Source organism: Oxyura jamaicensis, chromosome 4 (genome assembly GCF_011077185.1).
Source record: "Oxyura jamaicensis isolate SHBP4307 breed ruddy duck chromosome 4, BPBGC_Ojam_1.0, whole genome shotgun sequence".
NCBI classification, from domain to species: Eukaryota; Metazoa; Chordata; class Aves; order Anseriformes; family Anatidae; genus Oxyura; species Oxyura jamaicensis.
The window spans coordinates 33,267,416-33,283,853 of record NC_048896.1 but is presented as its reverse complement, the minus strand read 5'-3'; the positions used below and the strand labels follow the sequence as shown (position 1 = coordinate 33,283,853).

General features: G+C 33.9%; 1 protein-coding gene across 2 annotated transcripts in view; it reads left to right on the top strand.

The window, feature by feature from the left end:
* GLRA3 (glycine receptor alpha 3) overlaps nt 1–16,438 on the top strand; it is an 86,147-nt gene that overhangs the window by 24,373 nt on the left and 45,336 nt on the right. For both annotated transcript variants that reach the window (XM_035325363.1, XM_035325365.1), the window contains exon 3: nt 2,377–2,444. In XM_035325363.1, the coding sequence (XP_035181254.1) occupies nt 2,377–2,444 (68 nt within the window). The remainder of the gene's footprint in view (nt 1–2,376; nt 2,445–16,438) is intronic.

Here is a 16,438-nt window from a genome sequence, read left to right as displayed (position 1 = left end):
AAACCATTTCCTTGTCCTGTCATTATCGGATTGAGCAATAAGTTGCTCTGCATCTTTTTTGTAAGTCCCCTTTAAGTACTGAAAAGCCACAATGAGATCACCCTGGAGCCTTCTCCTTAGGCTGAAAAGCCCCGGCTCTCTCAAACCTTTCTTCATAGGAAATCCTACAGTCCTCATACAAAATTTTCCATTGGAATGGCTCAGTATTTGACAATGCTAGCGATAGAATGTAAATGGTACTCCAAAGACTTAATTTAGCTTTTCTGCTCTGATCTTCTCTACTTTCATGGATACCTGTGTATCTTAATCATCTCCTCGACTTCACCTTCCAGTCTTGGCAGTATTCTATTTTTAATGCCTTAAAGATAGTTATCACTTTTAGCTTTTCTGTCTCTACTAAGCTTCAGCTCTACTTTTATTTTTTATTTATTTTGCTTGCCTCTAATTTACATTTTACTTGCCTGGGTTCATTTATTTGAATCTGACTTCCGGGTTTAACAGCTTCATTTATGCTTCTATTTGACCATGTTTTAGAAGGTTCATTTTTACTCTGAGCACAGTATCTTCACTTCCAAGCTGCTTATAACTTCTTTTCATCCTCTTTTTAACTAGCTATTACCTGTCTTTTTGTGAGGCTGCTTTTGAAAATAAGCATCAGTGTTGTATCAATTTATTTATTTTTTCTTTATAAAAGAAATTATGAATATTGATGAAGCAAATTTACACTTTACTGTGTTAGTAAAGTGTAATATTAATGTACTAGTAGTGCTATTGTATTACTTTAAACAAGATAATATCATATCAAATTTGAAATAAATGACAAATACTACAACACGGAAGTGTCAGAAAGTAAAGCTTTGCAAACGAATTAACTGCCGCTACCAGGAAATACAATTTTCACCCTGATAATTTTAGTGCCTCTCCCTTTGTTCATCTCTCCTGTTTTTTTTCAATTTCTTTTGATCTTTTTCAGGAGTTTTTTCTCCATATATTGTCCATAGCAAGCTTTCACTGAATTCTAAGTATTGGATTTGCTCAATTATTTTGAATAATAAACCAAGTATCAAAATGACTGTAGTGCCAAAGTGACTGCAGAGTGATACCTTTTTATCTGAGAATTCTATTTTGTATATGTAGCCTTCTGTATTACAATGACTGAAGTACACGCAATGATGTTTTGTTGTAATTCCCATACAGTACTTCAAAACAATTACCGCCTTGAGGAAAGAAAGCTGGACGTTCAAAGTTTTGTCCTGTTGTCAGAATTTTTAATGAATGTTCTTATTCTTCAAATATTTAATATCAACTTCATTGGTCACATTAAATTTTGCTAGTTGTAAAGCACAAAGAATGGCAGAGCAGCCTATTACTTCAGTGACTCTCAAAAATAAATATTACATAAAGGTTTGCAATACCAGTCTTCAAATTCCAGGTATAGATCTTCCATTATTAATGGTTGCTTATAACTAGAAAGCGAAACTAACATCTCCAATGCCGAACTGGATTGTTGATGTAAGAATATCAAGGTGCAGGAGGGTGACAGAAGAACTGTGTCATGGAAAACCTTGTTTCCACTGTACCTAGACTTAAAGTGATAAGAAATAATGGAGAAATTAGCATGCTATAATGCAATGCCATTTTCACAGAGATTTTCAGGGAAGTAATTTAAAACCTTTTCCATGAAGAGACTGTTCATTGTTCAGTTATCATAATGACTACTCTGCCACTACTGATGCTTCACAAATGAAAGATAAGGCAGAACAACAGTTGGCTGAAGACCCGTGGTAACAGAAAATTCAGCTTAAATGGATTCTTAACCATTCTGTGGATTTAAGAGAAATGAGAATAGAATCTAAGTCATTCTTTCTTATCCACATTTGTCTGTCAGCAGTAGAGATAAGAGCAAAAATAATGTATTTCTGTTTCCAGTGATGACAGATAATGTTAAAAGTAACAGCTGCCTTGAGTGGAAAAGGTCGCTTTTCACTCTAATTGTTGTGAGAAGTAGCATACATTTCTCACTGAAAAACACAGAAAAATACTTTTGGCTATACACTTCAAATTAAATTCTCTTTTAAATATTCTCTCTCTCTCTCTCTTTTTTTTTTTTTTTTTTTTTTAGGTATAGAATCCTCCATGCAAATTCATAATGAACTGTCTAGTCAAGTAGTGTACCTTATGAGAAGAACTGAAAGGGAAAATCTATCTACTAGAAACCATTCAATTTTTTGCATTATATTAGTTTTGAATATAGCATTATTTCCTCCTAAGTCAACAAACATTGTTTCATAATAGTTTAGTATGTTAATATATTTTACAGTCACTCAATAAAGATTGATGTTGAAACTTTGTCTGGTGTTTTATTTTCATTTGCAGGTCCTCCAGTTAATGTCACATGCAACATATTTATAAACAGCTTTGGATCCATTGCAGAGACAACCATGGTAAGATATTTTACCTCAAACAATGTTTGAAGTTCAAGTTATTTAATGAAGTTAAATGCAAGCTAAGACTTCTCTTCTCTTCAAATGGAAATAAATAAAGAAGGAAGTCTTCTGCGAACAGAAAGTGAGAACATTTAATTTAGCTTTTTTTTTTTTTTTTTTTTTTTTGGAACAGAAAATCCATCATCATACTATCAAACACACATTTAAAAATAAACCAATGTTTTTATTTTTAGTTGCCCATAAGTCTTATGTAATAGTTGTAATGAATTTATTATTTTCAATTAGATAGGTATTAGTTTCTATAGTGTTCCAGCTTTCTAACTTCAAAAGGTCCATTCATTAAGTTTTTTTGTTAATTATATTTTTACAATTCATTACATACAGTGCATATGGGGATGTATACTTTATAAAAAAACAAGTTATTTTATAGAACTAGTGCACAGAGATAATATAATAACTAAAACAATGAACTGGTGTATAAAATTTCATTATGAATTCTGTGAGTGGGTTAAATATAAGTGGGCTGCAGACCTTTTGTAAATATACTTAAAATTTGTCTATTAAAGAAAGGCAGAAGATAAAGTATAAAAAGGCTGGAGATTTGAAGGACATAAGGAGACTGAGAAGTCAAAATCTAAAGACAGCAAAACTAAGTATTGAGCTATGAACTGACACGAACTCATCACACTTCTATCTCACAGGTGAAACGTATCTGTTAATAACTTGGAGCACAGATTTACCCATTACAAATTGGTAAGAGAGAAGTTATATAGGTTCTTTCTCGATACAAGTGCTTCACATATTTAAAAGAAAGGCAAATAAACATATTTGAAAATAGTTAAATAGCAATTTGGGGTCAGACTGGGTTAAGATATAAAGACATGAAGGAAGAACTGTGGGAGTCTGTAAGATCCAAATATAGCAAATGCTCCAGAATCTCAACAATTTCAATTTCAGTGATCAGGATATATACCTGGAATGACAGAACACAGGCCAAAAAGAGATTGCTCTAGACAAGAAAATTAGAGAGAGAGAGAGAGAGAGAGAAGATAAAAGAATAATACTAAGCAAAACCATTCTTCTTAATTACCAGTAAAAGCAAAAATGAAAATTTTAAATATAACCAAAGAGCCTTATATAGGAATTCAATCCAATTAATTCTGATATTGAAATATACTTCTGATATTTAATTCTGATATTGAAATATACTTCTCTATCCAAAGTGATATCCAGAACTGCCTGATCTTTACATGCCATGCAGCATAGTAGTAGAGGATACTGAGAAAGGAAGACAAAATTTTCCAGGTAGAAAATTACTTTAATTTGTATTTCATCTTGGGTCCCTTGCCAGATTGCAAACCCACATGGTGTCCAAGGTGTTTTATTCAGGTTCAATGAGAGGATTAAGCAATGCCCACGTGATTAGAATAGCATTCCACAGCTACTTTTTAATGAGCATGGGGTCAGCAAATTAAAAAGATCCAGCAAAAAGATCACTCTAAAAAAGGATATTTTGAATATTGAAGTTGCTACCACTTGAAAAAAAAATAAAAAAAAAAAGGTCCTGAATTTGAGATTAGAATATTTTAGTTCACATCTCAAGTGTATTTTCTCAAAATAAATAAATTAATTAATAACTTATTCTCAGTACCACTTAGTATAAATAAATTAATAAATACTATAAATAAATAGTTCTAATAAATTAAAAACATCTTGCATTATTTTAAAAATTGGATCTCTGCATTCTTGAACAAATATCAATTCACTGCAGTTCAGTATTTTACCTGTTCTCACTGTTTTACCAATTGCTATTTATTGTAACACTTAAAATTCAGATACCTATATATTAATATTTATTCTAAATCTTTACACATTGAACAACTTATTAGAACAACTTATTAGTCTCAGAAAGGATTTTTATATTCTGGAGAAATATATATATATATATTTTTTCCAAACTATAAACGAAAGAGCTTAAGTAAGAAGTGCAAAATATGACCTGGCCAGTAAGTGGTACCTTGAAGCCTTTATGGTGTTTAAAACTAGCAGCAGGATAATAAGATATGCATATAGTTTTAAAGAAGTCAGAGTACATCAGCCCCTGCCCTTTACTGTTGACATAATTGTTCTTTGCAGTGTAATTTCACTCTCTGTTTTACTTACTGATGACCAAAATCTCTGAGCTCCCTCTGCTGCCTCAGTTATGCATAACATAGGTTTTTAAAACATATATATATATATATATATTTTTTTTTTAAATGAGTTTGTCAGTGTGCAATGCAATCTTACTGTGTGCAGCAGGAATCGGTTCTACTTCAAGAATTCTCTTGGATCCATCCACATCCATTTACTGAAGAAGCTTAATGTGACTTACACCTTGTTAGTACTTTAAATCAGTTCTTTTTTTTTTGATTTTTTTTTTCACAGTTATTTCAGCTTCAGTCTAAGTTATGGTTATTACATTTTCTCTTTAAACAAACTTTCATAATCAACACCTCTCATAACTCTAGAATCTTAGAACCTTCTAGGTTATAAAAGATCTTCAAGATCACCAAGTCCAACCATCAATCCCATCACTAAACCTAAATGTCCCATCACGTCCCTAAATGCCCCATCCATATCTCTTAAATACCTCCAGGGATGGTGTTTCCACCACTTTCCTGAGCAGCCTGTTCCAATGCTTGACCACCCTTTTAGTGAAGAAATACTTCTTATCGTCCAATCTAACTTGAGGCCATTTCTTCTCTTGCACTCCTGCAATCTTCCTTCACAAAGCTGTAGAGAGCAATGAGGTCTCCCCTCAGCCTCCTCTTCTCCAGACTAAACAACCCCAGTACCCTCAGCCGCTCCTCATAACACTCGTTTTCTAGTCCCTTCACCAGCTTCACTGATTTTCTGTTGAGCACATGCTCAACAACTCAATATCATTATATAGTGAGCAGCCCAAAACTAAACATAGTATTTGAGTCACCAATCACCAGTACTAGAGTCAATCGCCAATTTTTCTGTTATTGATCCAAATGATAGTATGTATATGTATATGTCTGTCTCAATGATATTCACAAAAGGAGAATTTCACACTCATTTTCTAGTCAAATGAATTTTTACTCTTTTGCACATATAAATGAATAGGTCAAGTCAATTTTTCACTTTTTGGTACTATTGTTTTCTTCACCTACAGATTTAGAAATCTTAAAGAATAGCAGAATATTAATAACATGTGGAAGCCTAGAATAAGGTGACTTTTTTTTTTTTTTCATGATAGTACTAAATTATTAGCTGAAATTTTTAATTTAAGATGAATGATGACATATTTAAGCATACAACTTTAAAAATCTGAGAAACCTATCAGTTAGTTTGTTCATGTAAAATTAGATGTATATGGGCAATATGAAAACCAAATACTACAAGAAACCATATAACTCTCTTATTAGTGCACTGGAATATAAATTTCAGCTTTTATCACAACACCCTCAAAAGTGCCTTACAGAGTTTCTCTTTGTAGCTCGAGCTGTGCTCCATTTCACTTTGCACTGTATAGTCTAATGCAAAGAGATTTCCTAATTGGTAAAAGCAGTGTTAATATATACTGCTAGCAGTTACCAATGGAAAATAGAAGATATTGTTCAGTCTTATAGGATGAGAATAATTTCAATGGCAACATTTCAATGGCAACATTTTATGCTGCAACTGTTCAGAGACAAAATACTAAATACATCAAGCAATGACTACAGAACCCTTACCTAGGTTTTATGACAGATAGTAGCACATAAAAAAGCCTGCTTTGATTCTAGTAAATATGACTGAACAAATTCCTTAAGATTTTCTAAGGCTTAAAGTCAGCAACACATTGACCCTAATGCAGGAGCAATATTTACCAAGTATGTTTTAACATGCTTAGTATGGGGCATGTGCTAAAATTTAATTGGAAGGGACACAATGAGACACCTAAATGACATCAGTGCAGACAGTTAGTATGTTAAAAAGCATATGTCTGTTACATGTTCCTGCCATGTTTCTGCTGATGGGTATTCTTGACTCAGCCTGAAAAGACATGTTATCCTGAATGTTGTCAAGAAGCAGGTGACATATCTTTCTGTTCTCCCAGTAATAATGAAATTATCTTACATCTACAAAAAAAGCATGCCTTCAACTAAAATTAATCAATTTTTAAGCCATTATGATCACTCTCCTTTCATGAGTCACAGCTCTTGAATTTCTTCATCTTTCATCAAGTAAGCATTTCTCTTTATATTCTATGGTACCTGTTCTAGGTCATCTTTAAACAGAGTACTTGAAACATGTTCACTTGGACACATTGAAAAGCTTAATGATGATGTTTTACCAAATACTTTTTCTAAAATAAATCACTTAGTTTATTATCTCAAATATGATTAAATATATGCCTTCCTTTGTTGAAAATACATTGAAAGTTTCTGTGTAATGGATATAGTAATGTGTTAATACTGAAGTGATTAGCAGAAGTATCTATTTTGCACAATTTTTATTTCAGATGAGTGAATATGTAATAAAAACTACCTCACAGTTTTGAAATTACAACAACAAAAACAAAAACTTATTTTTCACCATATTTGATGGTTAACTCCCTTCTATCAAGGCAATGATTGTTGACTTGATTCTATCAAATCAAGAGACTGTTCTAGTATGGACTGAAGGTGAGTTATTTAGCATCCCTCCTTTTATCATGAACTTGTTTCTAGGATTCTGATCCTAGATCATGGAGTCAGCTGAACCTGACATCTTTCAATTTCTACCAGGTCTGCAGCTGTCCAGTTTGTTGCATGATCAGACTAATGCATGCAAATCCCCTTGATGAACCTGCATTCTAACCAGACGACATCATATCTGCTGTCCCTGGATGCAGCAAATATTTTCCATACTCTATGGAAATTCTATAAAATGCAACTATAGTAGTGTGCCTGAAAGAGGGGTGGAATTTGCTACTTATCCCACAGGCTTCTTGGCTACAAAACATTTGAAGTTCCGGGAACAAAACAAACAAAAAAAAACCAACAACAGCAACAAAAAAGGGACATTTTGCAACCCTGGATATGCTTCCTAACTTGCAGTGTAGGGCAAAAGGTTGAGTTGAGTCTTATATATTAGATTAGGGTATCAAGGGTGCATAGTGATTGAAAATGGAACAACAGTATGCAGTGTTACAGGACTAGTTTATTAACAACAAGACCAGTTGGAGGTGTGCATACAGATATGAGGGTCCAGTATCTGATTTACTGGTATAAACTGACATAGACAGTGCAGCAGTAGGATGGGTTGGATACGGCTACACAGAGGGGCCAGTACAGATGATATTGCACACACAGGTTATCAGGTACCAATAGATGAATTTCCAAATCAGTAAAAATCTGGTTCCCTACATACTGAAAATCATCCTTACCCAAACTTTTGGAAATGAGGAGAAATAATTGTACTGTGGTTTATTTCCTGACCTCTGAGAAGGTTATGAGAATGATTGCTCTATTAACATACCTTTTCCTAATGTTTTCTTGCTGTGTTATGAAATAACTATACTCCTGTAAATACACCTCTACTCCTGGCATCTATAGTTTATTTCCTCAGAATATAACTCCAGCCTTTTCAGCTCCTTTTATGACTGAAAAAATAAAGGAAATGTCAATTTTTACTTTTTGCTTCCTTTGAAGATTTATAAATTATTCAGTATAAAAATAATAGACAGAATTTGTGTTGGATCGTTCCAGAACTAAATTCCAGGAATTTGAGCAGCAAATGGTCTTTTCTCTGAAGAAAATATCTTTGATGGTTTGGTTTGGTTTGGACTAGCAAAAATGGTTGATCAAATTGATTTCTAAAAAGGACCAGAAGCTTTGCTTTTGCTGGAATTTATGGGCTTTGTAGAAGTTGTTGGCAGACTTCTTTCCCTAACCCCTCAAGCCAATGGCTTTTAAACTGTTTTCAAAAGCAAATCTTCAGGGAGTTATTAGGCAGAAGTAGTGTTCATTCCTTGGCTAGTAGAGTGCAAACATGATATTTGAAAAACAGGTTTAGTTACAGAGGTGATTTCCACATATTTCACATTTTCTGAAAACCAGCCTATTCAACATGGATGTACAGGAAAACAGAAATTTAAACCATGAAGAGACATGTCAGTAAAAAATGAGCATATAATATTGCCTTTATAGAGATCAACTGTCAATTAAGTTGTTTGTCACCATACAACAGCAGCAAACCAACTCAAGTCCAAGTGCCGGGTTTATTTCAGATAGCATCCTGAGGCCACATTCTGCTGAATGTTCTGGAGATAAATTGCAATTGTACCTAATAGCAGAGTTCATTTGTCTTAGAAAACAGTGGAAAACAGCAAGGCCTTGTTTTCAGATCTCAAAACCTGCCCTTTCTAAATAATCCTTCATGAGGAAGTGAAATTTCCTTATGAAAGTAATTTCATGAACTTAGCATCTCCATAGTACCTGTGAAGTTACAGTCTAGAATAAATGATACTGTAATGATGAAAAGTAGATTGAAAATACCATGTACATTTTTGATAGTTTTAGATGAATGTACTGCCATAGAGGACCCAAATCAATTGCTAGTGTGCATCTCAGTACTAATGGAAATTTACAAATGATGCAAGAACATGAAAACAATTATATTCCATGCATGAATAAGCCATAGCTGTGAAAATATCATAAAAAGTATCTGCAATGAAGCATAAGTTCAAACAAGTATTTGCACTGACAGCTGTCATGTAATGGGCACAAGAAGAATAAAGGCATGGTACTTTTGCGAAAACAGATACCTTAGAAACAGAATTTAGAAGCATAATATACCAGAAGGTTTCCACAATTAAATACTAAGATTGCCATTTCAGTTGTTTTGATTTGATTAAGCTGGATTCATTTTTATGGTTTTGACCCACATACAATTTGTTTCTAGATTTTTCTGGAAGAAGATGAATTGGAGTAGGTTTTGTATTTATCCCAAGGATTGGTGGCTGAGACACAGCCAAGTTCCGTAATATTTTGTGGAACTTGGAAATGAAATTCAGTGGGATCTTAGTGCAATACAGAGAATAAATATGAGTTAGAAATAAATGACTGCTAGTTTCATTTAACTTTCCCTACTGATATAAACAGATCATCTGAATCTTAATACCCATCCATAAGGGTGACTTATAAACTATTTCAGACCTGTGTGGTACTGTCAAGGATTCCAGACAGAACTGTATTAATACCAACAGAGAAGAGGTAATATTTCATGTTTCCCAACATGCAAAAACTGTGTTTCTACAGACTGATATATGTAGAAGACAGGCACTCTGAGCTCACGTACTGAAGCTGCAGGTGAAGACACAACAGGTTTTCTCATTTCAAAGCAGAGTGCTCTTTGCTGATACTCTTTTTATGGTGTCTGAAGATGTATTTCCACACATGTAAGTGAAATTATTTAAAGAGAACTGCATCATAAATATTTTTAAAAAGTAAGCACTGACAATCATTGTTTTCCTAAACTGTAGCAGGTTTTTGTCATTCAGTTTGACAGAAGACTAAAACTTGATACTTGGATATTGGCACACTTTGCCGATACATAAATCAACAAACAAATGTTTTCATTTACTAACAACAGCACCAGCAGAATGCTAAACACTGAATAAAATCCCCAAATACTTCATGAAAAACAACTAGTATTTTATGGTCCTAGTTGTCCCACAAAACCTCTAAAATACTCCACTACCCCTAGCTAGTGCTGAAAACCGAGCATCTGTATCCACTCATTTGAGCTCAGCATCCACAAAATTCACATTTTTCATCAGCTACCACCAGATGCACACAGTATCTTCTGCTTTGACTTCTTAGTCCTTGAAGAAATTCAAACTGGGTGTACAACCATCTATACCAACTTCATTCCCCAGATCTGTAAATGTGTTAGAATAAGTCAGCCAGCGTTTGTTTCACTGGTGTAGGGAATTGGCAGCAGTGATAGCCTTACACTTGTATACCAAGACATGTTTTCTTAAGTCTTTGTTTACAACAAGGAAAACTAGCTTCACCTATTTTTATTTCACTTGGAGAAGAGACCAAATCTAGGCCTGCAGTGCCCTTAGTACTCCAAGCATAGGAAAATAATGTTCTAGCTCTCCAAATCTCTCCTGTAATTGATCTGTTTTATCTAAAATAGATAAATATTTACCAAGATAGGTATTATAATCAGCTCTTCCAGACATACCACAGAGAATACATTGCTCATTCTATCTGATCCATTTTAACAAATGTTCAATTTTACAATTTTACAGAACACTTTGTATAACACAGAAAGATCAAATTTTCTATTTCCCTATAGACACATACTGCAGTCAGTAGGAACAAAGGACTGGAAAAGACCACTTGGATCACCAGTGCACGCCCTTGCTGCTGCAGACAATTTAGCTTTATAATCCCATTCATCTGTTCAAATGCTGTCTAAAACCCAAAAGTTTTTTTCACATGCCAACCCTCATGAAAGGTTCCTCCAGAATCTCTATCTCCTCATGTCAAGGGAGATTTTACTTAGCTTTTAGCCTATTTTTTTTTTTTTTTTTAGATCCCATGTTTACCTACACCCATCTGATTTTGTTATAGAAATGCTGAAGAAAAGTTCAAAAGTTCCTGTTACCTCTTAACCTATGCTTGCTTCCTTTGATTCTCTTTTCTCTGATTGCTCTTTTCACTTAAAGGAAAAGCTATGACTTTAGCAGCACTACTGCACTGTGATAGCATTACTCCATCCCCTCCAATATTTTCTTCCTTACTTTTATATTTCTATAACTGTCATTTTAATCTGTTTGAATAGTAGCTGTTACGCTAGCAGTTGCTAAAAGTCCATATCCTGCATACAGTAATTACATTACCCAGCCAAAGCTGTGAAGATAACTAATCTTAGTCACTGGTGTGGAAAATCTCAGGACTTGTGAAAATATGATTAAGGCATCCTTATATAGTTCCACTCATACTGTATGAGGTAGGCTATTTATAAATTTTCTTATTTTGTTGCAATAGTACAAGACAATTCATTCCACCAAGGTTATGTTTGAGTAACACTCACAACATTTGTTTGATTTGTAAGGACACATAAAAATATAAAGACTAAATAATAACAATAACAATAACAATAATAATAATAATAAAGTAGTGAGAGACCAGGCCAGAATAAAACATTTTTCAAGCATTGTTGACTATAAATGCCTCGATGCCTCACAAAGTGTATTTTGGTAACGGAAATTAGTCTTATCTTGATATATGGGGAATTGGCCTTTACCTCCCATTAACTCTAATAGGAGTTAAGTCCATAAATCCCTGTGTATTACTATCCTAATACAAGCTTCTCCCTCATTTTTTGCATGTGCCTGCAATTTATTAACACTTTGTTTACAGAAACAAAAGCTATATTAACTTTAAAATTACTTTAAAATGAACTTGAATTAAGAAAATAAGGGATTTTCAGATTGCCTTATTTGTTCCTACTTTCTATTCTTGAGTAGTATGTGTGTGCTGGAAAAGCTCTCCAGTGTAAACATTTATCCTTGAAATTCTTTTGAAAACAATTATCTTTGAAATTCTTTTCCATTAATCAGTTTGAGTTATTCTGGCATTATTTAAAAAATCAGTTCCACTCTCACATATTCATTTTATTTTGAATACTTGGCACTTCATGCACTCTGTGTGAATTTTTAATTACAATAGCCAAAGTAATCACTCAGCATGAAAAAGCTGTGCACTTAGATTTTATATATATATATATCTTAGCCACACTGCAAAGACATAGCCTAAATAATATCCAAAAAAGTTCAAACCATTTTAAAATACTTTAAAATTCAACGGTAAAGTAATACTAATTTAAAGTAAATGTATTTAACAAACTTTTAGGAATGTTTTCTACATAGTCTTTATGCCCTTTCTTCTTTTCCAAATAGAATACAGAGTGTGCTATCACGTCATTGTCATTAACAGTTGGCTGAACAAGAGGTGCTATAAAAATGTGATCCAGACCAATTTTCCCTAAGTGCCAATATGATCACAGCAAGATTTGGGCTGATATGCATATTTTACATTGCTGACATGCCCCTCCCTGTGTCATTATTGGCAGTACAACTATGGTGCTAGATCTTTTTTTCTTTTTTTTTTTTTTTTTAATCCTCCTAAGTTCTATTGCCAGTACTAAAACTCAGCCTCTCTGAGGCAGTTTGGTTTACTCAACCAAAATAATCAAAATAATCCTTATGACTTCAGAATCTGTCTCACTTATCATGTAGTCCAAGCAGTCCCATTCACCTCATACAGCACAGAAGTTGGGGGTTGTACCTTCTCTTATTCCCAAAAGAGTTTCCTTTGTCCCTTCAGCTAGTTAACTATTTTACACAGAAAGGGCCACCTTCCATCTGGATTCATAAGATGGGTGTCTCTAGATAGGAATCTAGCGATTCTCACCTTACTCCATCTCCCTAGGCTGCAGCTAATCCCACCTCACAGGCTTCTCTGTTCCTATGCCTCTACTGCTCCAGCTTGCAGAGGATTTACCTTTCTTAGCTCCTTCATCCAATGTTTTCAACACATGGAAGCCAACAGGATTCAGCTCTCCACAGCTGTAGCGTTCTCCGCAGTTTAGAAGTTCCCAACTGGCAAGAACTGACAAAACTGTATCAAATCCTACGGGCAAATTTAATCCCAGTCTTCCCCCTGGCAAAATAAATAAATAAATAATAGCTGACTGCCTCCTCAGGGCAATTCCTGTCAGAGACTGTGAGCTGGTGTGAAAAGATATTGATCAAATACTTTATCACAATCATGAAATATTGAAAAAAATAAAATTAAAAAAATATTTTAAAAGATATTTTTTTTAAATGTACTGAATACACATCACTTGGAAAAAGTGTGTATTCACCATTATTTCTTTACCTTTTAAAATGACAGAACAGTAACTCTCAAAAATACTTCTAGCAAATTTTAATTTATTCCCTCGCTTAAGAAAATAAGCATTTATATTGTCTGATCTTCTAGTGAGCAGATTTCTTTTTGAGTTAACAGATTTTCAAAAGTAATCTTATAAGAACATATGAAAGCTAATTTATTGGCATACAGGATTAGTTGAAGAAGATTTCTAGACTGCTTTCAATTATAAACTTTGCATGCTACAATATGTGGGATCACTCACAATCTCCTTTTCAGTTACTCTATCTTCTTTTAGAGTTTAAATTGAATGAGGATTTAGCTACTTGACTCTTAGTAAGATCGAGGGGATAGAATACCAAAAATTTCAAATTTCTAGGCAGTCTTTATTAGTTATTTTACAATTTTTATTTATTTATTTATTTATTTATTGTGAACAGTGTTATGAAGTTGGCTACTCTACAGCTTCATAAAACTGAACACATAAATTTAGGTTAGCAAAATAGAAGCAAAACGTTTCAGATTGTTGTCTGTGACTGTTCTGGTATGGCTCTTCATATTTGAGGGTATTTGAGATCTATGAAAACATGATTAGGATTGGCTCGTCAATGGCTCTCCTCCACTTCCTTCCCCTTCCATGGATCTAGTGAAAGCCTGTGAACTTGACATCAACAGTGAGTCTATTTTTTCACTATCTTATCCTTCTCCCTTGCTACTCATCTAGACCCACACACACTTTTTTTCAAAGGTAATTTCTTCATGAAAGAAGCAGATTAGTAAATGGATACTGAATGCAGTTTGTGTCTTTTCATGTTCTATTTAGTGGCCTAAGTGCATTTAGTGACTTTTGAAATGGCCTTAATAATCCCTGTAAGTCCCTAGGACTGGTGGACATACCATAGGATTACAGAAGACATGCATTTTTCTGAACCAGAAGATAAAAGGGGGAATATCTTAGGGGTTTTCAAAAGCTACTAGATGTCTAGACAGATTGTTCCCTTTCTCCCCAATACTAGTACAACTAGTTCAACTCCACATTAACATTTAAGTGTTGCTATGACATCAGTGTAGAACCTCTAAAACAACATGATTTTCCAGACAGAATTCTTGGTGCACATCACGCCTATCAATACATTTAAAGATGACACATATCTAACAAATTTTGTTTAAAGTTAGAGATATGTATCTGTAGTTAAACTTCTGGACTTAAGCTACTTCAGCTTTACCTTTTATTTTGCCCTATTTACCTTACTCTAGACAATGCCACATTCAGCTCCCACCAGTTGGAAGACTGAGGGGAAATTTAGTATGGAATTCCCAAATTCCTCTTTGGTCCTTTATATTTTCCTGGGGAGGTTAAAACCAGGATGATTATAAATACATATTTTCAGTGAATATTTCTACTGTTATTCATTCAGTCATTGAAACCAGTCATATTCTAAGTGCTAATGTATAATATAAATTAATAACAACACAGAATATGTAGCACCAAAAAGTCATCGGCAAATGAATCATTTCAGAAAAAATCAACTTTTAATATGGCAAAAAAATACCTACCTTCTGGTGTTGGAGCAAAAGCATCTTCAGGGACACATCATTTGTCTGCAGAAGGAATATATATATATATATTAACCGAGAACACAGCAAAGATGAACAGAATTTTAGACAATGATGTTTGTTCATGTAATTCTCATGTCCATTTTCATCTAACCCCTTATAGAGCCACTTGAAGTGTAAACATTTTAAAAGCCTCTGAGCTGAAGCTTAGAACCCCATTTACACTGAAAAGTTGCAAAATGTGATTTTAGTGTAATGCGTTAGGAGTTGGGAACACGCAACTTCCGTTAAGAATTGAAGACACAATAGGAGCTGTGACCAAAATTATTACACAGCAGTTTAGTACTGTGCTATTTTTTTAAAAAAGTAAACATTCTAGATGTTTTGACTTTTGATATGACAATTATTTATGAGAACATAAACTTAAATCTGTCCATTGCTACTGATAAAAAAACAAACAAAAAAGCAAACAAACAAACAAACAAAATTAACTAAACCTGCCCATTTTTTAATGTTTCCATCCTAAAACCTATGGAAAATAAGTAGATCTTGTGTAACACTGTTGAATTCAACAGATCTTGAATGCTTTATAGTAAAGAGAAGGAAGTTTAATGCTAATAATCAAGGATTCCTTACAGAAACTACTGCCTATATTCTTCATTTTAAACTGTGGGTTGAATGACAAATATTGAAAGCTCTATTAATAAGCATGCTGTAAATGACCCATACTTTCAGTAAGGAAGAGACTGAACTGAAGTACTGACAGAACAGTTCTTATACTCCAAACCATGAGCCATGATGACGAATGAGATATTCAACCCAGCAGAAAAGCTAGCAAGCTACATTCATCTGTCCTATGCATTAGCTGAACACTTATCACTTCAGAATCCAAGACAGTGAAAGCAGGTGACAAACCTAGAAAGAGCATTTGGTGCACTAGTAGTGTACATACATATTCACTGAAGTCTGAACTTTAATTTTGAAGGGGAATCTGAGAGCTCTGATACTGTAGATAGTAATTTCAAAGTCCTAGTTTCATTTAGTTCTTTAGCAAATGAGTTTTATTTCTATTGACTTCATAAGAGTGCTGCTGGGCAATTGGAGCCAAACTTTGCAAAGAAATTAGACAAAATTAATAAAACTTTAAGAAAACTATTCACAGGACACCCACCGCTTAGTTTTGAGTGTAAGAAAAGAAGAAAACCCAGTAAGAGTATAACACTAAAAATTTTAAAGAAAAGCTTAAAATCTGCTTCTATACAGCCATGGATGGAGATAGAGATAGCTCTTCATCCAAAATCCATCAACAATCTTCTCTGAATAGCTCAAATAATTTCCTAAAGCTTCCTGAGATCAGAGGCAAGTTAGCCCTCACCCAAATCCCCAAACCATCTGGCCTGTCCTACTTAATGGAGGGGGTAAGAGCACCCACCATTTTCAAACAACCGTAGGATTAGAGTTTTTATCCAAGAACAGATAGGCCTTACTGCTCATCCTCAGCCTGCAAGGGCT